Raw genomic sequence first — 20,231 nt, forward strand, 5'->3', positions numbered from 1 at the left:
CTTTCATCTGTCCTGAAGAAACGTGGATCTATCATCAGGCTCTGAGGAAACCCAGAGGTCTGTGGGCTTCGGATTGCGATGCATCGGACTGAATTTTAATGTTACAAGAAGAAGAACCGTGCAGGAGCTGAAGGAGCTCTGTGACACAGAACCAGCAGCATCATTAAAGCATTTTAAAAGATGAATAAATATTCATTTGCAGGCAAAATTAAACCAAAACATTTAATATTTTGTCTTGTTTTATTTGTTTACATCCATCCAGTCCTGCAACACATTAACACTCTGACCTGTTTTTCCCATAATAGTACTTCCTGTCTGTTTTCCACTTTGCCTGCTCTCAGGTAATTATTTCACACCTGAGAGATCAGACACTTCCTGTTTTTCCTAAACCTCATTAACATTAAACGTTTCCTGTTTACTTCCTGGTTTTCCTGCTTTGTTTTTGGATTAAACTGTTTATCAATCTTCATTTTTCACTTTTTCTGTTTCGTCTGATCTCCCTCCGAAGATAAAATTTGGGTTTTAGAGACATCTTTAGGGGTTTCGGGTTTTATTCTGGAGCAGGATTTGGTTTTATTGTAGAATATGATCAGATTTTTGTCTGGAACAGAACCCAGTTTTGGTCCAAGACAAAATAAGGTTTTGTTCTGGAACAGAGTCAGGTTTTAGTCTAGAACAGGATCAAGTTTTATTGTAGAATAAAATCCTGGTTTGTTCTGGGACAGAACTCGGTTTTGGTCTGAGACAGAATCCAGTTTTAGTCTAGAATAAGATCATGGTTTGTTCTGGGACAGAAACAGTTTTTATTCTGGAACAAGGTCCAGGTTTAGATCATTCTCAGTGTCTGATGGTACGAATGCACTCAGTCCTCAGAAGTGTAGAAAGTCAAACAGGAAGTGAGCTTATTTTGGCCCCGCCCCCTGAGTTAAGTGGGAGGTGTTTTAAGTCAACACATCTGCTGAGTCACCACCCAAACTGAGCTCAGCTGCAGAACTGTAAGTTTTTCTGCTTCAGATTTTTAACATTTCGTTCTTCTGTTCTCTTTTTGTCTTCAGATGAAACTGGATCAGAAACTTTGGCACATTTTTAAACTGAAACTGGTTTCACAGCTGGATTTGTGGCTTCAGCTCAAACTGGGTCACTGCATTTTTCTTTTAATTCATGGCATGAAAACCTTCTGACATGCATGCATTGTTTACTGAGCGTTAAAGGACATTAAACCTTTTAGTTTAGATGAGTTTTAACAGCCTTCAGGTTTTTTTATTGCTTGTTAAAAAGCTGTAGAGGTAAAGCTGTGAAATATCTGCTGTGTGTTTCTGTTGGGCAGCTGTGTGATCCAGTAAAAATGGCTCAGCTGATGGAAGACGAGGTCTTCAGGGCCTTCACCACCTACGCTGCCATTGTCACCCTGAAGATGATGCTGATGGGGCCGATGACTGCGTATTTCCGGATCACCCGAGGGGTGAGTGGCAGATTTTTGTTTTAAACGTTTGATTCTTAAAGTTGGAGTCTCCACACTCCCAGAAAGAGCAGAATCGTGTTGGTTTCTGAACCAGTTTGTCCTGTTTCTGCATCTTCAAACTGAGGCCTAACTGTAAAAACACTGTTTCATAAACGCATTATCTGAAAAACTGAACCTTCCAGGAACTGTTCCCTCGTGCTGATTCTGTGTATTTGTTCAAACGAATAAAGCAGACCCTCCCATCCTGGTCTGCTGATCGGAATCTCTGGCATGCAGGCAAAAACCGAGCCTTAAGTCCGTGCACGTGTTCGTGTTCTCTCTCCTTTTAGTCCTTCACCAACGAGGAAGATGTTGCCCGAAAGTCTGAGGAGGAGAAGAAGAAGCTGCTGAAATCTCATCCAGATGTGGAACGAGTTCAAAGGTAAGAACATCTCACTGTAACACTTAAAAGCTGCCATTATTTAACACAAAAATATTCATTTTAATGTGATGTTTACCTGCATTCATTAGGGTTTTAAAGTGAATAACAACGTCTTTTAGCACAAATTTGCAAAATTTAACTATTTAAAACTATTTTAAACCAATTTTCATGTTAAAAAAATATTTTAATCACTTATTTACTTTGTAATGAGTCTCAAAGTGACAAATCAGAATTTAGATCCCAGCTTTCCGCAGTCTGATAATAATCCTTTTTAACAAACATTAACCAGCAGGTTTATTTAATCAGTAACTGTCTGAAACCTTTTACTGCAGATATCTTACTCCTCCCTGAATGACTGAAAGGTCAGAACTGTTTGGTTTTGTTGAGTCATTTATTACTTAAATTAAAAACCAAGCATTTAATGATTACTTTCTGAATGTTTTATTAAAACCCATGCTTTTTGCCAACAGACAAAACTGACTCCAGTTAAAGCCAAACATTATAAAGACAGCTTGTTCAATGTTTGTGTTTAGAATATGTTGGGGATGACTGAGTTCACATTTTGAGCTCGATATCTGTAAAACTGACTGAGCATGATGTTGTAATGAAGTCATACTCTCATTCTGATGCTTCTTATAAGTTGCACCTTTTTTAATTGTGTGAATTAAAAAAACAGGTTTGCACGCTACAGCAGTCTTCAGTTTAAATGGAAAGTGACGCTAGTAAAGAAAAATGAGTCACCCACCCTGCAGGAACTTGGAGCTGAGGACACACAACAACATCTGTGCCAGATTTTACCCAGGATTCCCAGTTGGGCAACATCTGCGTTAGTTATCTGGCACAAAAATCTGTCAGTGTGAAGAGATCAGTCCCGTTTCCAATGATCTTCTCCAGGTCTGCTTTGACCTCTCTAATCTTGTTTAGTCCGAGCCAAACTGACCAACTTCTGGGTGGTTCTTGTCCACAAGTTAGGGTTCCTGTGGCAGAGATCTCTGATGACCACTGCCTGCAGTTTGTTCGTGATGTTGGTCCATTCAGGAGGTGGTATTCCTGCAGCGTGCAACTTGTTACAAAACTTACGAGGTGCATGTCTGGGCTTAAACCCTGCTCTGCACCTGCATGATGTCATTTTTGGCTGTTTGTAAAAGTGGGATCATAAACCTGAGTGTAACATGACACCTCCTGTGGTTTGATGTAGTTTACTTGCGTCTCTTCTCTTTCAGGACTTCTGTCTTCGGTCTAAAACGTGGACATTTCTGACCCATCTTTGGGCAGCTGGTTCTGCTCCATTGGAGCTTTTGTGAGGGGGGTTCAGTTTGCGTAAATGTCTGAACACTCCTCACTCTGATCCGCAGAAACAGCGTGGCTCTATCTGCGTTCGGCATCTCGGCCTCGGGGAGAAACAGTTTCTGTCTGACACAACCAGTTTTTATCAGAATCAGATGATTATCATTCGAGTCACGACCATCGAGAAGAAACAGTTTTTCTGTTGGGAGATCTGTTTTTTCCTCTGATGGGTTTGTTCAGAACTGGTCTGGTTGATTTCAGAGCAGCTTTCTGTAAATACTGTAAATCATAAATGGTTGATAAACTGGTCCCACAGCGTGTCGCACTTTTCGTTCTGCAGGTGTCACCACAACGACCTGGAGAACGTCGTCCCCTTCTTCTTCATCGGCCTGCTGTACGCTCTGACTGGACCAGAACTTTCCACCGCCCTGCTTCACTTCCGCGCGTTCACGGCCTTCCGCATCTTCCACACCATCGCCTACATCAACGCCCTGCCTCAGCCCAGCCGGGGCCTCTCCTACATCCTCGGCACGCTGGTCATGTTCTCCATGGCGTACAGGGTGCTCAGCACGGTCTTCGTCCTGTAGGGGGCGCTCCTGACGACACGTGTTTTCTACTTCTGTTGTTTTCACAGTTTGACTGAGCCGTTTGGTAAATGTGACGTGCAGGAATTCTTTAAAGCTCAACTGGAAATGTGAATTTAAAAAAAACTAATTGATAATAAATGTTTCTGTCAACTGTGTGGATGTGTTAATAATTTCTAATTATGCAGATGAAGAAGCAGTTGCACCTGAACTTTGAACTATTTAACTCTTCAAACACAAAACCCTGAACTTTGCACAGTTTGTTTGTCTTAGCAGAGATTCCTGTTTGATCTCTTTCTCTTTCCAGACCTTTCTTGTTTGTGTTGCTAACGTCGCAGATAACAACCTGCTGCTGTCTGGCTCTGAAAGGGTTACTCCTGGTTTTAACTTTATCTGCTGCGCTGCCGTCTCTGATATGTGGGCGTGGAGAGAGTTCAGTTGCTCTCACCGTGATAAGCAGCTGTAACATCGATGCACGAAGGGCTCCAGCTTGTGTCAAAATCAACTGAACTTGAAATGTTGCACACCATCTATTTCTCTGCAGAAACTTGACTGAAAATACTCACAGTTTAAAAGAAAGTGAAAGCAGTTTTGCGTGATGCCTGGTTTTGTATTTTAAAGGTGACGTTAAAGCTAATCGGGTCCAAATTAAACTTTTATTTGAAGCTCAAAATAATGTTTGAAGTCGTTTTCGGAAAAAAAGAAGGCCTCAAAAGAGTCGTTGATGCTCATTGGGATGAAAAATGGTTTCAAATCTTCTGCAAAAAGTTATTTCCTTCAATAAAAAGGCCTTCTTTCCAATAAGCCTTTTTTTTATTAAATTTATTACCAAAAAAACAAGACAGCTCTCTTGTGCTTGATGACTTCAGAACGAACCCATAAACAGCTGAATGTTCTGATCAGTCCAGCTGGATATAAAATGTTTTCCTGTTCGGGGAAAAAAAAAAAAGCATAACCTTCTGATTATTGAGGAACTAAATTAATTACTGTTCCTCAGCATCATGAGGGTGTTGGCAGCAATAAATAACATATTGATTTGATTGAGCTGAAACATGAGAGCCTTAAGCAGCCTCAGGCCGTCGGGGTGGAATCAAAGCAGCCAGCCACATTTATCTTGATTATGGTTCATTTGGTCCAATCAGAAACCAGTAACTACAGGCTGTTTGTCAAAGTCACGGCTGAGGGAGTACACAAACCTCACTGCGACGCCGGCTTTGTCATCACAGATTCTGTCAGATTTATGAAGCGGACCTGGGTTTTCTTTTAGAGCGGTATCTGGCTTTCTTCTGGGACAGGATCGAGTTTTATCCTGGAACAGGATCGAGTTTTATCCTGGAACAAGTTTAGATTTATTCTGGGAAAGGATGAAGCTTCATTGTAGACTAAAATCAAGTTTAATTCTGGAACAGAATCAGGTTTTATTTTGACGCAAAATCAGGTTTTATTCTGGAACAGAATCAGGTATTAATCTGGAACAGATTCAGGTTTGATTCAGGAATAGGATCGTGTTTTGTTCTAAAATATATTTAAGTTTGATTCTGGAACAGAATCAGGTTTTATTTAGGAACAGAAATAAGAATAGTTCTGGAAAAGGATCAAGTTTTAGTCTGGAACAAGTTTAGATTTATTCTGGGACAGGATGAAGCTTCATTGTAGACTAAAATTAGGTTTTATTCTTGAACAGACTCAGGTTTTATTTTGATGCAGAATCAGGTTTGATTCTGGGACAGGATCAGGTTTATTCTAGTCTAAAATCAAGTTTAATTCTGGAACAGACTCAGGTTTGATTCTGGAATGGGATCATGTTTTATTTAGGAAGAAGATTAATAATAGTTCTGGAAAAGGATCAAGTTTTAGTCTGGGACAAATTTAGGTTTTATTCTGGGACAGAATGAAGCTTTATTCTAGACTAAAATCAAGTTTAATTCTGGAACAGACTCAGGTTTGATTCAGGAATATAATCATGTTTTGTTCTAAAATATATTTGAGTTTGATTCTGGAACAGAATCAGGGGGGTTTTAGCAACAGGAATAAGAATAGTTCTGGAAAAGGATCGAGTTTTAGTCTGGGACAAATTTAGGATTAAACGATATTTGTAGGAAAGCATAAAATCTGCACATATTATTCAGCATTGATGATCATTTACCAACAGTTTTATGTCACGTTTGCAATTTATTTGTATTTTCTTTTAAAAAAATACTTCATCTAGTTCTGTTTCTTGATAGAAGTCAAGCCTCTGATGTCGACTTCAGAGGCTTCAGGCATTAAATGTTTTCTTGTCGTCATACTGAGCAGCGTGCCTTCTCACATTAACAGTGGGTCGAGTGTATTTTTTGAGAAAAATATTCTAGTAAAATGAAATAACCACTTTTCACTGCACTGGTTTACCACTGTGGTTCAGTTGGAGGAAAGTGAGCCAACACAGCCTGCAGGATTCAGAGTAAAACCATGCCTTCATGCTGTAAAACATTTTACAGACGTGTTACTGGCAGTTATTGTTCGGGTCTCTGAATGGAGCCCTTTGGGTTCTTAGCAGAAACATTTTACAAGGAAAAAAACAAAAGTTGGCTCATTTAGAGGAACTGACTTTTCCTTTAAAGCCAACATTCAGGGATGGTTTGTTTCACTTTCTAGCTTAAATTTAATTTATTAAAGAGCAGCCCAAGACATCACTGTAAAGCCATGTTTCATACAAATTAAACACTTCAAACGTCTGACTGAGACAGCCCCGGTTAATGAAGCTCAGCTTTTTAAATGCATCATCAGATAAAGGATTACTGCACCTCGGTGCCTTCTCTGAACCTGTTAAAAGACACTGCTGGGTATCCGAGGATTTGTTAACTGCAGCGGCACATTTTGCACGAACAATTACCCAAAGGAAGGAGTCAATAAGGGCAGGTGCCGGTGTGTTTGGATCAATCCTCCGCAGCTGGTTTCACTGACAGAAAACATTCAGGGCGCAGCTCGACTTGAAAAGGGCTGAGTGAAGATTAAAAAGGATCTTTGAAAGGAAAATAAAATAGAGAAAACACAATAAATCCATGCAGGAGTGAAACAGCCATGACTGAAGAGGCCGAACGGTGGTTTGGTGGCATCTTAGTGCCACCTGGAGGCTGAACCAGGTAAACCAGCTGCTGAAAGTTTAAACTCCCACAGAAAACACACTCCCACACGATTTTCCTCTTTTATTTTTTTATGTTTGCAGTATAACACTTCTGCAGACTTTGTGCTGTTTTTCATAAATCAAAATGTTCGGCTCATTCAGGAGATAAGTGCTGCGATATTTGGTTTGTTACTTTTATATTTTTTTACGTATTTAACCATATTTGAAAATATTTTACCCACAGAAATACTCTGAAATTTCCTCAGTTCTGCTTCAGCAAACTATCTTCATATGCTACTGTTAGCTTTTAGCTACTGTTCTGCTACTATTAGCTAACCTTTTTTAAGAATTGGATTTCATTTTGCTTTAGTGTATAAAAAATGTCTTACAGCTGCTTGTTAACGCTTCATAAAGGGTTTTATTTACCTCCTAAAGCTTATTGTGATGTTGTACCGTTTTAATTATTTTGAACATTTTGTCGAATGTTTTGCTCCTCAGCTTGTCTCCAGTTAACACATCTGCATCCTCTTCCCTCCCCAGGTCCCCGTTCATCGTTTTAAACCCGGTTTCATGAAGTTATCGTGTCCCTTTCGAGCTGCAGGATCATTTCCGTCTCAGAGTTTCTGCACATAAACTTTCCTGACACCACCGGGCCAAAGTGCTGCAGACAGAAACTTTACTGACTCCTTAAGACGATCGTTCTGTCTGCAGAGTTTATTCTGGGAGCAAATAAAGAGACGAGTTCCTTTTCTTCCAGTTGTATTGTTGGTTAAGAGCTGTTAAAACCTCTGTTCTCATTATTCTGTGATTCCGGCTCCTTGTTTGTGTCGACAGGTGAATCCCACCTGATGGATGAGATCAAACTAATCCATCCAGGTTTCTGTTTCACACGGATGGAAAACTTTTAAATCCTCCTAAAAAAATATTTAAATCTAAGTTGGACAGTTTGTTTCTTATCATCTCTACTCTTCAGCTGACATCAAACACCTCTCAGTGACATCTGGAAATCCTCATTTCACACATAAAAGATAATTCGATGCGTTGCGTGTTGCGTTCCCCCGCTGAGCTCAGCCTCAGAGAGGTGTGATGAAACCGCTTCAGTCTGAAAATGATGGAGAATATCCCACTCAGCAGTCATGTTGTGGCGTTTTTACAGTGAGACTCAGAGAGGATGTAAAAAGTGGGAAGCTCGTATTTGGGCTTTAACTCCTTCTCTCCTTCTTTCTTCATCGCCTGAGCCAGGACTTCACAACTTCCTGCTTTGTCAAAACGCTGCTATCCGCCTCTTGGATTAGGTCATTTTTGGGGGGCAAGTTTGGGTTTTACACCAAAAAAAAAGTTTTATTTTGAAACAGATTTCATTCAGGATCAGGTTTCCACTCCACTGAATCCTCTTTTTGTGCACAAAAACATCAACTGTGTAACTGTTTGTTATATTTGTGAGTTTCAGGTCTGAAGGTTTGTCAGAGGTTGAACCCAGACCGCAGACATGAAGAGCTCGAGAAAATTCACCTTATTTTAGTTCAACAGAAAACAAAAAGGCTGACGTGACCACAAACTCGCACCAAGAAATGAACCAGAAGATCCCAGATCCTGAAACAAACCAAATGTTTGAAAAGCAGCAAAAAAAACTACAAATATGGTTCAACAATCATAAATCGTTTGCAAACAGTTGTCCATCACATTGATAATTTATTCCTACTGTATTTTTATAAAAGACGGAGAAGTGAAATAATGAGGTTTGTCTGACTAAATAGTCTTCTGATGCATTAATTAGTGACAGATTTATTTCTTCTGCAGAAAGTTAGATCTGTTCCTGTGAGTTATTGTGATTTTTAAACCTGTAAATGGTTTATTTTATAGGATTGTTGTGCTCAGACTGATTGGGTTTGGGTGTTTCTCTGTCATCTGCTTCCATCTGCTGGTTCATTTTTGATTTACAGCACGGCTTGAACCATCAGAACCAGCCGGACTTGGTTCCACTGTTTGCATGAATGCTGACGTGTTTTATTTATTAGCTTAAAATATTGAATTTATCCCGTCTTTATTACAGCTTCCACCCTGTTTGTGAGAAGAACTGTGAGAAAATGAGACTGTTCCTGTCAGACAGAGGTTCTGCTGCTTCAATCCTGGTCCTCAGAGCCACCATCCTGCAGGTGTTACTTGTTCCTCTGCTCCAACACACCTGATCTGAATTAATGATTGATTAACAGGCTTCTGCAGGACATGAAGAGGTGATTTAAACACTGAATCAGGTGTGTTGGAGCAGAGAAACAAGGGAAACATGCAGGATGGTGGCCCTCCAGGACCAGGGTTGGAGACTCCTGGTTTAGGTGTTTCTGCTCCAACACACCTGATTCAAACGGTTTTTTTACCTCCTCACCAAATCATCAGGATCTCCAGCAGCACGTCCACAAGTTGTTTATTTAAATCAGGTGTTTTAAAGCAGGAACATGCAGGAGAGCGGCCCGAGGAACAGAGTTTGACACATGAGTATTAGAGTAATATTACTATGGTTAAAGTAGATCATTTCCTCTGGTTAATATACAGCTTTTTACATTTTGAAGCACTTTGAGCACACAAATTTACTTTTAAAGGTTGCTGCATCGAAACAAACCCTTTCAAATAGTGATTTAGAGTTTAACACTTTACTGCTTTTTAAAATATTCAGGGTTTTGCTCAGATGTTAACAATAATTAACCCTCAGAGTCATTTATGCACAGATAAAAATACACAAGTTACGGTAGCTTCTGAAGTCATAAAAACTATCCAAAGTTCACCCAAAGCCTAAATCACAACAACAAACCAAACCTTTCTGCAGAAATCTTTCATTATGGGAAATAAACAGCTTTTTTTATGGAGTTCTGCTCAGAATAATGACTTATTTATTCACAAATTCTGCATTAGTTTAATAACTTTAACCGTCCTCTCTGCTGCATTCAAACACTTTCACACATCCAGGGCTGAATGTGAAGTCCTCTGCTGTGGTGGAAACATGACTGTGTGTTTGTGTGTTCAGGGTCATGGGCGGGGGGGGCTGCAGAGCCGTGTGCGCCCCCCTCCCCGCCTCGGCGGCCATGTCAGAATTTATTAGGTGCCATTTTTCTTGGACTCGCGGCCCGTTTATGGCATGTGTCGGAGCGGTGAGCGGCCAGGCCTAAAGAGAATTATCAGGAGAATAGTTTTGCATACATTACAGGGTTAAGTGCAAACCAATCTGCTTTATCCAAACACAGAAATCCAAACAGAGCCGGGCCGGGCCGGGCCGACTGATGAGGAACACACTCTGCTGGGGCCCCTCTGACCGCCCCTGTCCCCATCACACACTGATTGGCTCTGATTGGTTGTATAAAACACAGCTCTGACTTTTTGATTATGTTACATTCAGTCACGAACGGGCTGCAGCTCTGATCTGCAGATACCAGAACCTCCGCGGCCCTGAGATCCAGATTACAGCACCGAGGTGATTGTGATATTTCCAGAACGTTTGTAACACTCACCACCAAGGCCTCTGCTGTCCCGTCTGCAGCATGTGAGGCCCAGATCAGGCCCTCCCTCCCTCGCAGGTTAACGCCGGTTCACCGGTGTCACATGACTCCTCTCTGTGGCAGGGAAGAACTTCCAGAACCGGCTCTCAGCGGGTCAGAGGGAAATTGTTTTGGCATCCTAAATGAAACACCTCCAATGGGCTGTGACCTCAGAGCAGATCCAGGGTTCAGGGTTTGTGGTCTGAGTGTCGGTCCGCTGGGAGAACTGCAGATAGGTTCTAATCCGTGAAGCTGATTTCCCACACAGAACCGTCAGTTTGAGTTACGCCCAGTCCTATCAGCCGAGTGATACTTAAACCCACGAGAAGTCCAACACATTTCACTGGCTAGCCTTCCAAACGTGCACGCTCATTAAACACGATTAAAGTTGGTTTACCATGAGTAACTATAAAAATATGCATTTTCTGTGAAAATGCATGGATATCGAGAACTGAATGACGGCTGAAAATTACTGAAGATGTTTGTTGAACTTTCAATGTTAGCTGAGATATTTTAAAGAAGAAACACGGAGGAGAAGGACAGAAAAGCAGAAATGTGGATATAAATCATAAAAAGGAAGCATAAGGAGACTAAAAGGATGCATAACAGGACAAAAGGGATGTATAAAGGTGACTTTTGGGACATAAAAGGATGCATAAGGAGACAGAAAGCATGAGGATGCACAAATAAAGCAAGTATGCTGAAGTAAATGTGAAAGTTTTCAAAAGAAAGACAAAAGGTCTAGTATTCCTTGAGAGAATGCATATCGCCCGCCACCGTTTGTGCCATTCCGTCTCACTCAAATCAGATGTGACCACATTAAATTGGAGTTCAGAATCTGTAAAACTGATTGAGTTTTACAGATTTATGTGTAGTTTAAGATTGTTTAATTGTGGCAGCCATCTTGACTCAGATTAAAAACAACCTGCTGCTACAAACATGGCTGCAAAAACTTCTAAAAAAAAAAAGGCAAAATATTTCTGATCAAGTGAATTGATGTTGATTTACAGTCATATTTCCAGTTTAGCTTCCTCTCAGACGGTGACAGTTCGGACAGCCTCGGATCAGATCTTCATGTGTGACACAGAAATCTTTCACCTCCGTGTAAACCATCCGTCACGCAGCCGAAACAATCAGCCTTTTGAGCGGACGAGCTGAAGGCTGCAGGAGTTAAAGTTGAAGCCCACCCACTCATCCGTCCGCTGACGTTTTGTTTTGGTCACGGCCGTCGTGGTGAGAGCTGTCACCGCCGCAGAAACACTGTGACCATGTTGATTAGGCCCTCATCTGAGGCAAGGAGTGGAAATCTGCTGTCAGCTCGTTACAAAAATACATCAGCTCTCAGTTCTGATTAGTCTCTGAGCAGCTGGAGCTTCGGCAGACTCCGGGTGGATCAGTTTCTCCTCCTCTTCGTCCTCTGTAAACACGTCCTGCTGCCCTTTTTGCTCCACTCACCTGCAGAACACACTCAAATATTTACAGCAGGACTTCAGGGTCCGTGAAACATCACAGAGCTCCTGGAGCGGCTGCAGACGACACAACAACAACACAATCAGGTCCAGGAGGAACCCCGAGCCTCTGACGGGCTTTCAGACAAACCCAGGTGATGAATGGCTCCAGTTGTTTGGATCAACCGGTTTCCAGCAGCAGCGGCAGCTGTTTTCACTGAGACCTGACAAGCTGAAGCTGCGTTCAGCAGCTAAAGAGCTCCACATTTTTCACAGCAGCTTTGTGAGCTGATCTGACTTTCGATTACAGGTTTCAAGGTATTCCACGGTGTTAAAAAGTCACGGTGTCAATTCATCCGTCATACCGTTCAAACAGCTCAAAAGCCTTTTATAACACCAGAGACTAAGCAGGTCTTTGTGCTTGTTTGTAAGAAGCACCAAGAAGTTTCACCCCTCTCCTACATTATCTGGGTTGGTTGTGTATTTTATCTTTTTATCTACGGCAAGAGTCTCTAATCCTGGTCCTCAGGGCCACCATCCTGCAGGTTTTCCTTGTTCCTCTGCTCCAACACACCTGATTCATGGTTAAATCACCTCTTCATGTTCTGCAGAAGCCTGTTAATTACCTATTGATTCAGATCAGGTGTGTTGGAGCAGAGGAACAAGGAAAACCTGCAGGATGGTGGTCCTGAGGACCAGGATTGGACCCCTGGTCTACCGGATAACCGAGTCAGTCATGGCTTTATTTTTTCAAGGGAACGCTGTTTTGAAATAAACAAAAGTTTGCAAGAAGCTACAAAAGTTAGCATGTTAGCAGGTGAAATATATGCTGGCTCGCTAACGAGGCTAATAATTAGCTAATTAATCATTAAACTCTTAAAGTTACAAAAAGCTGAACTGAGGAGAAGTAATATTCTGTGCAACAGACACAATTCCTTTAGGATTATCAGTAAGAATAGCCTGTTTGCTGTGGAGTTTGTAGCTGACACTATATTTGAACTAATTTTTTTTTTAATACCAGTGATTAACTAGAAAAATCTGTATTTTCTGGGACAGTAAATTGTGACTCCTGAGCGCTGAGTGACTGATGAAATTTGATGAAGAAGCTTAAACTGAATTGTGAAAGTTACAACAAGCAGAACAGAAGCTAAAATTAGCAAAACCACAGCTTAATGCTAAAATTACAATATAATAGATATGAAATAAAGCCAGAAAAACACCAGTTGAAAGATTAAACCACCTCTAAAAGAAGCTAAAAGCTACACTGTAGCTAATAACTAAAATTAGCAAGTCTGTTGCTAAAAGTTAAACCTTGCATAGCAGTACCTAAAAGCTAAAATTAGCTAAGTTGATCCATTGCTTAAAGGTAAAACCAGCACAACAGTAGCTAAAAGGTACAGAAGAAAATATTACCTTAAAAGCTAACTTTAGTCTTGTTACGGCTCTCACAGGCCGATGTGTAACAAACAACAACCAGAAAACAGTTAATTAACACAGCTTATTGTTGTATAAAAATATGGAGTTCTCTACTACCATTACCCATTCGTGGTTACCTAAAAAGATTCGACCTGAAGTAAACCCCACTTCAAGTGGACAACCCACACAAAGCACTACTGTGTGCACTGCAACCCTTAAGATGCACTCAATCCACTGCAAGAATAATCAGGTGCAATTTACACTCACAATCAAGCCACACAAGATCAGGTCTCAAATAATTAGGAACAACTGATATGGATTTGGCGTGTTCTGGGGAGTGACCCCAAAAGAAAAAAACAGGACAAACAAAAAATATGCAGAAGATTCTTAGCTCGCCCTCACATGTATCGAAGAGGGGCACATAATCCAAGACTGGGCGAACTAACAAAAAAAAAAAAAAAAAAAGAGATAAATCGAATCTTAAAAGGACAGCAGGAAGCAGTGATGTAACTGTAAAAACAAAAATTACTAAATGCTTAAAAACACTGCATACCTGTATTGCATAGACCAACACGCTAAAACGAAAAGATGTAGCAGCTCTGGTGTAGCCCTACCAAAATAAAAATGATATAAAACATACAATTTAATCTTTAAAAGAAGACAAATGTATAGGGCCTACCTGCGGCGTTGAATGACCACATGCCCGGGCAACACTACCGCTGAAACATCATTAATACTGTGGCCCTGCATAAAAAACACCATGTCAGGACAATTTATTTAAACAAATAAAAAAAGTTTCCTTCCCCGAACCTTACCACAGCCAGCAAACAGTGAAACGCGTGGGCCCAACACACACCTGGTCACGCACACAGGAAATTGACTTTGCCACCACTCTTCCTGCTTCCCTTTTATGGAAGCTCAGGCTGTGGAGGGTGCGACACCTAGTGGTGCCACCTGCTACAGTCTTGTTTTTGCTTTAACAGTAATTCTAAAAATGTGAGAAAAAAATTGTAAATCTCAGTGATTGTGTCTCATTTATGTTGTGTAACTGCAGATCAGTGGTGTCCAAACCCCTGGACGACCACTATCCTGCAGGTTTTAGTTGTTTCTGCAGGGTCGGCCAATTCTATGGATACACCTGAATAAAATGGGAATGGTTGGTGATATTAACTTCCTGTTTGGGGCACATTAGTATATGGGAGGTGACCATGGCGGCCATTTTGGATCCAACTTCTTTTTTTTTCAATGGGAAGAGGGTCATGTGACACATCAAACTTATTGGGAATTTCACAAGAAAAACAACGGTGTGCTTGGTTTTGATGTAACTTGATTCTTTTATGAGTTATTTACAAGTTTTACAAGTTTCTCGCCACTTATAAAATGTGTTCAAAGTGTTGGATTGTCAATGAAACCCTCTTCTCCCACTCTTTACTCACTGACAGCAACACGGCAGGAGAAATGCGAGCACAGGCTTCCTGTATCTGTAGTTTCAGGTGCTGCACGTCTCGTATCTTCACAGCAGAGACGATCGCCTTCAGATGACCCTAAAGATAAAAGTCCAAGGGGGTCAGATCGGGAGACCTTGGGGGACGTTCAGCTGGCCCACGACGACCAATCCACTTTCCAGGAAGTGGCTTTATATGGTGGATATAAATGGCCCACCCTGTAGTTTGACAAACTTGATTTGAATGAGTGATTAACAGAACCTGAAGACCTGCTGAAGACCAGAGAAACATCTAAAACATGCAGTACGCTGATCCTCCAGGACCAGGATTGGACACCAACGGGGGGATCGTTCTCACACACAGAAACTTTGACTCATCGATCAGATTCTTCTCCGAACTCTTCCTCCTTTGAGTCCAGATCGAGTCATTTAGTGATGACACCATCTGAGGACGAGGAACTGAGAGCCTTCAGCCTCTGATTGCAGCTTCACGCCTTCGTGTCAGAGACCCGAAACTCAGCAGGGACACGTCTCCTGGGACATGTCTCGTACATGTAGCTATCTGAGCGTTTGGACACATCCGTGTGGTTTTTGGACGGCCCGTGAGGACGATGAAGTCCAGTTTCAGACAAGCTGTCATCTCTTATCACATGTTGGAGGATAATGACCCTCGAAGGCTTTGAGACTTTAAAACATCACTGATTTACTTCATCTTTTATCATAAAAAAATATTTTTACTTTCACCCTGCTGACTACATGTAAACAGAACTTGATTTAAAAGAAAACACCAGATCCAAACTCTGAGTCTGAGCTGAAAAAATGATCTCCTCCACCCTCTGAAACATTTGGGTCAGAGGAAAAACGGATTTAATTTCTTGAACTAGAGAACTCCATTTTTAGCTAAAAGCTAAAAGTAGCAATATGCTAGCTGAAAGCAGCAAAAGATTTGCTAAATATAGCAAAGGGCTAGCTAAAAGCTAAAAGTAGCATGAGAAGACAAAAATAGAGCCAGCATGAGAAGCAGATTTTAAAGAAAGCAATGTTTCTGAAGGAATTGAAGAGATCTTAATGTGTTTCTATGGGGAAAATGTTTGCAAAAAAAGTGAAATATTAGAAGTTGCACAAACCAAAAGTCATAGCCCTCATCTCCTGAATGAGCTAAAGGTTGCAAAAGGTATGCAGAATAAAAATAAAAAGAGGAAAAACAATCAGCACAAAGGAAACTGAGGTTTGAAAGTGTTGCTCCAGCAGAGGGCAGAAGGAGTCTGAGTCGTTTGTTTCCTCGTCTTCACACCGACCCGTTGAATCGGACCTGATGCAGCCCTGGTTCTGGATCCGCAGGCTGCAGGTCAGCTGTAAGCAGATCCAGCTGCTCCTCGGCTGCTCCTCGGCTGCTCCTCGGCTGAGCAGCAGCTGCAGGAGAAGCTCATCAGGACAAACATGTTGAAAGATGTCCACTCCTGAACGCTGCCCTCTGCGTTAAACATCCACGGGTTCGAGGCCTCCAATCAGAAACTGCTGACTGAAGAGTCCATCAGAGTCTCGTTACGGACTCACCTCTGACTCTAATTCAGCTTCTAACTCCACTTTGTTCCACTGAGGCCTGAGGAGGGACTGTAGTCATTTTGAAGCTCAATGGAGCTTAAAGGGACGGAGATTAATCGACAATTAGCCACAGCTAATCAAAGTTAGCCAGCACTCAGTCAATTTCACAGATATTGAGCTAAAAACTGTGTTATACCCTCACCAAAGAAGCTGAGAATGGGTGGAATAAATCTGAGCAGCAGGAAGGAAGAAATCACTGAAAAGTTCACAGCCAACACTCGTTAACCGAAGGTCAGCTGACGTGAGATCAGTTAGTGCCGTTTGTCCCTATAAATAGATTTTACTCAAAGCTCCCGGACCCCTCAGGACAGTTCAGATTTCTGTGATTTCTGGGTTCCTGAACGCCTCATCGGTTCGTCCTCGTTGTTGCATGTGAAGAAGCAGATTTGATCAGATAACGGACGAGAGGGACTTTGTGCTTTCCACCGATGATCCATGGTTTCTGCAAACGTCTCTGTTGATACAGCTTTAATTTAGATTGATCCTCTGGGTAAATACTGAGAACGCAGCCTTCAAATCACTTGATCATTAATCCACACGTTGTTTTATTTAGTCCAGGCTCTCAGCAGCCAGGAGACAGACTGGGGGAGGACAGGAGGGGGGGACGGGGGGGACTCTGGGGTCAAAAACAAGTGATCCACTGTGAGTCTCAGCTGCAGGGAGGGGGGACGGGCTGCAGGATTCAGGCACTGCAGACCCAAACACCAACACGACCCACAAACAGGTGAGCAGAAAGCTTTTTAAACCGCAGCGGATTCTCAACATTTTTCACCTCGCTGACGTTCAACTTGTACGGAGCATCGTGAGGGACAAAACTCTGAGACCATGGGCCTCTTAAAGGTCCACTCAGGAGTCTGAAAACGTCTCAGCTGTTTATCACCAAACAGTCCTGAATCAAAAACACGCAGCGGATCAGTTTGTCTCAACTTAAACACTTCCTGTGACTGAAACAGAAAGAAATGTAAAAGGTTCTCTCTGCAAACGAACATAAAAAGAGTTTAGCTGTCCAGATTTACTGAGGAGCCACTCTGAAATGCAGGTACGCACTCAATGTAAACAAACACTTTTATCTGCATACCTCACTGAACGTAAATATTTATTTTTTAATTTAAGGACATATTAGGAAATCATGCAGATCTTGTTTCTAGCTGTATGAATTACTTTTGGGGCATAATAATAATAATAATAATAATAATAATAATAATAATAATAATAATAATAATGAAATGTAGAAATAGTATGATTTAATTTGGCTTTAATTTAATCTCAGCTGCTTTTTAAATAATCAACAAAATTCAGTTCAGCATAAAAACAAGAAAACCACAGTGAAGGTCTAAATGTCTGAAACAAATAAAATAAGAAAATTAATTAAATTTATCCTCTTTTGGTTTTATTTGTTTTCTGGTTTTTGTACTAAATCTGTTTTTTGTTTTTTTTAATTTAACTCTTTTTATTTCATCACCTCCAGCTTTTCAAGTTCAAATTCTCCTTATTTTTAAGCTAGTTTTAATACAAAAAGAACAAAATTATGAGTTTTTCTTCAGATTAAAAGTTTAAAAAAGTGTAAGCATAAAAAAAAAATAATTAAAAATAAATGAATTTAATCAAAGAATAGATCATCAGCTCGCCTTCTGTGTCTTTAACCCCACATTCTTCAGCTCTTAAACCACACCAGGCCCCTGTAGGACAGCAGCCTTTGTGGTTCCTGGGGGCCTCCCTGTGGCCCCCGGCGGCCCCCCGGCAGCCGCAGCTTCACCCTGCTGCTGTAACGAGCGGTCAGACCTTCGTCCCAGTTTATACCCATTCAGCTCCCCATCAGCAGCTGAGGGAAAAACCACAGAGAGCCGAGGCTGCAGGCTTCCTTCATCAGGTTATTCTGAGTCATTCTGGTAACTAAACCCCCCCAGAGTGACCCGGGCACCACCCTCAGACACCTCCCACAGCAGAAAGATGGTAAAAATTCACATCAGTTCATCAAAGGGAGTCACTTATTTCAAAACTGTAAAAGAAAATTTAATTTTCCAGAATTTATACCTAAAAACGACACTTTGATCCAAGTCATTGTCCCCTTTTTTATCACTTTTTGTCCACATCCAATCTGGAAGTCTCACACACAGGACAATGATGCTCAATAACTAATTAATTAGTTAACTAACCGTCCTGTTTGTGACTTCTTCTCTGCCTCTTTATGAGCATGTTGTTGCCCGTTTCCTGCCTAAAATCAGCTCAGGAACAGGAAGTTAAGGTCATTTCTTCCCAAACTAATTATTGTTGGAGGCTGTTTAATTTAAACGAGCATCCAGGATCATGAACAAACACCAAACTGATTAATAATCAATAAAACTTCAAAGTTTGGATGCTTTATTGATCAGGTCTGTGAAGCTCTGAGGTTCAGACTGAATAAAATTAGAAATCCAGATTATTAAACTCAGGAGGATGTCATGCTGTGGGAATTGATTTGTACGATTATAAGACAGTTTTATTGTGATGTCATAATTCTTACAGGTAACTCCTCGCACAGAGCAGAGAGGATTTCTGACATCATTAAAGCAGAAGGAAAATCTGGTCCTGCATCCATCTGGTTGTGTTCACCTCCAGCCCCGCAGATGATAAATACCTGCAGAGTCATGTGACCCAGCTCTGAGCTCTGATTGGCCCGTCTCCCACTGAGCCAGATGTTCGTGGGTGTTAAAGCCCCTCGCGGTGACAGTTTGTGTTAATTTATTTTCTCCGTATTTACTCCTGTCAGATTCTACCCAGTCATTTAAAATCTATTCTTCTTCTCTGGGTGATTATCGGCGCGTAAACAAACCCAAACAATAAGACGAGTTTACAAGCATCAGTCTGATTATCGTCATGTTCCTGAAGGACGAGTGAAGCTGCAGGAACTTCCAGAACAAAGAGGAACTTCTTCATTCAGTGAGCATCACTTACAGACTCTTCAAATATCTAATCCTCAATTTTAATGGACTTGTTGAGCTGTGTTAACTTTTATGTCATATTTAGGGGTTCTAATTGGATCAGTTTTACCATAGATTTCATTTTATTTTGTCATTTCGAGTTTGCAAATGACTCAGTTGTGTTTAACAAAGAGAAAAAGGAGATTCATCTATCAAAAAACTAGTTTGGAATTTGAATAAAAGCTAATATTTTTAGATAAAAACACGAAGAATAAAGTCTGATCTGATCAATAGTTTCATCAATACTGACTGTGGGAAAATGAGAAGTTTTTTATGATCACTATGAGCACAATTTAAAGAAAAACTTAACATAATTAGCAGAATCTCACATCCAATTAACATTTTTTTTAAATGAATCTCTTTTAAAAAGATAAACACTAATTTATAAAAGCTTATCAAACAGATATTGTTCAAATAATCAGATTTTTTACACACCGACCTAAAAGACTTTTAGCACTTTTACTCTTACTGTTACTTTTTACAGAAAAAATAAAAAACTAAAATAAATTCACCGAGCAGCTTTAAACAGAACCAACGCTGATGAAAAGATTTATTTCTTACCATAAAGTAGATTCCAGTTTTCTGTAAATTGGCATTAAAAAAGATTAATATATGCAAAACAATTACAGTAATTGAAGGGGGGAAATGTAGGTATCATAGAGATTTAACAGTAGCTAAAATTAGCAAAACAGGAGCTAAAAGCTACAAATGAAGAATGATTTGAGTAAGTAAGTAAGATTTGAAGAGCTCTTTGTTTATTTTAATGAAAAAATTTAAGAAAATCATTTTTAAAAAGATATAAAAGTTACAGGAACCTGTAATGTCCTGAAACAGCTGATGAATATTTACAGGAGCTGAAACTGGACAACAACAGTGCTGACTCTGGGCTGCAGAGTCCTGCAGCGGCCACATGTTGGCGCTCTTCTGCTCTAGATTTATTGGTTGTTTTTTTTTGGGGGGGGGGGGGGGGGGGG

The 20,231-nt window shown here is 40.7% G+C and overlaps 1 protein-coding gene and 1 long non-coding RNA gene across 3 annotated transcripts; one reads left to right on the plus strand and one right to left on the minus strand.

Moving 5' to 3' along the window:
- Positions 1-861: 861 nt before the first annotated feature.
- On the plus strand, positions 862-3,912 carry LOC108245038 (microsomal glutathione S-transferase 1). 2 transcript variants are annotated; one of them, XM_017431663.3, is made up of 4 exons: positions 862-995; positions 1,328-1,462; positions 1,792-1,883; positions 3,511-3,912. In XM_017431663.3, exons 2-4 carry the CDS (start codon positions 1,346-1,348, stop codon positions 3,755-3,757), a joined length of 456 nt encoding a protein of 151 aa, XP_017287152.1. In that variant the 5' UTR covers positions 862-995; positions 1,328-1,345; the 3' UTR covers positions 3,758-3,912. The 2 variants fall into 2 exon arrangements, with proteins under 2 accessions (XP_017287152.1, XP_017287153.1); XM_017431664.3 differs by lacking the exon at positions 862-995 and adding an exon at positions 1,011-1,137 and having other exon boundaries at positions 3,511-3,757.
- Positions 3,913-11,281: 7,369 nt separating this feature from the next.
- LOC112451126 lies at positions 11,282-14,124 on the minus strand. The gene is made up of 3 exons (XR_003039879.2): positions 14,064-14,124; positions 13,928-13,992; positions 11,282-11,839 (listed from the first exon to the last, which is right to left on the minus strand). It is a non-coding gene; the product is annotated as an uncharacterized LOC112451126 (long non-coding RNA).
- Between the last annotated feature and the right edge of the window lie 6,107 nt (positions 14,125-20,231).

Source organism: Kryptolebias marmoratus, linkage group LG10, assembly GCF_001649575.2.
Source record: "Kryptolebias marmoratus isolate JLee-2015 linkage group LG10, ASM164957v2, whole genome shotgun sequence".
NCBI lineage: Eukaryota > Metazoa > Chordata > Actinopteri > Cyprinodontiformes > Rivulidae > Kryptolebias > Kryptolebias marmoratus.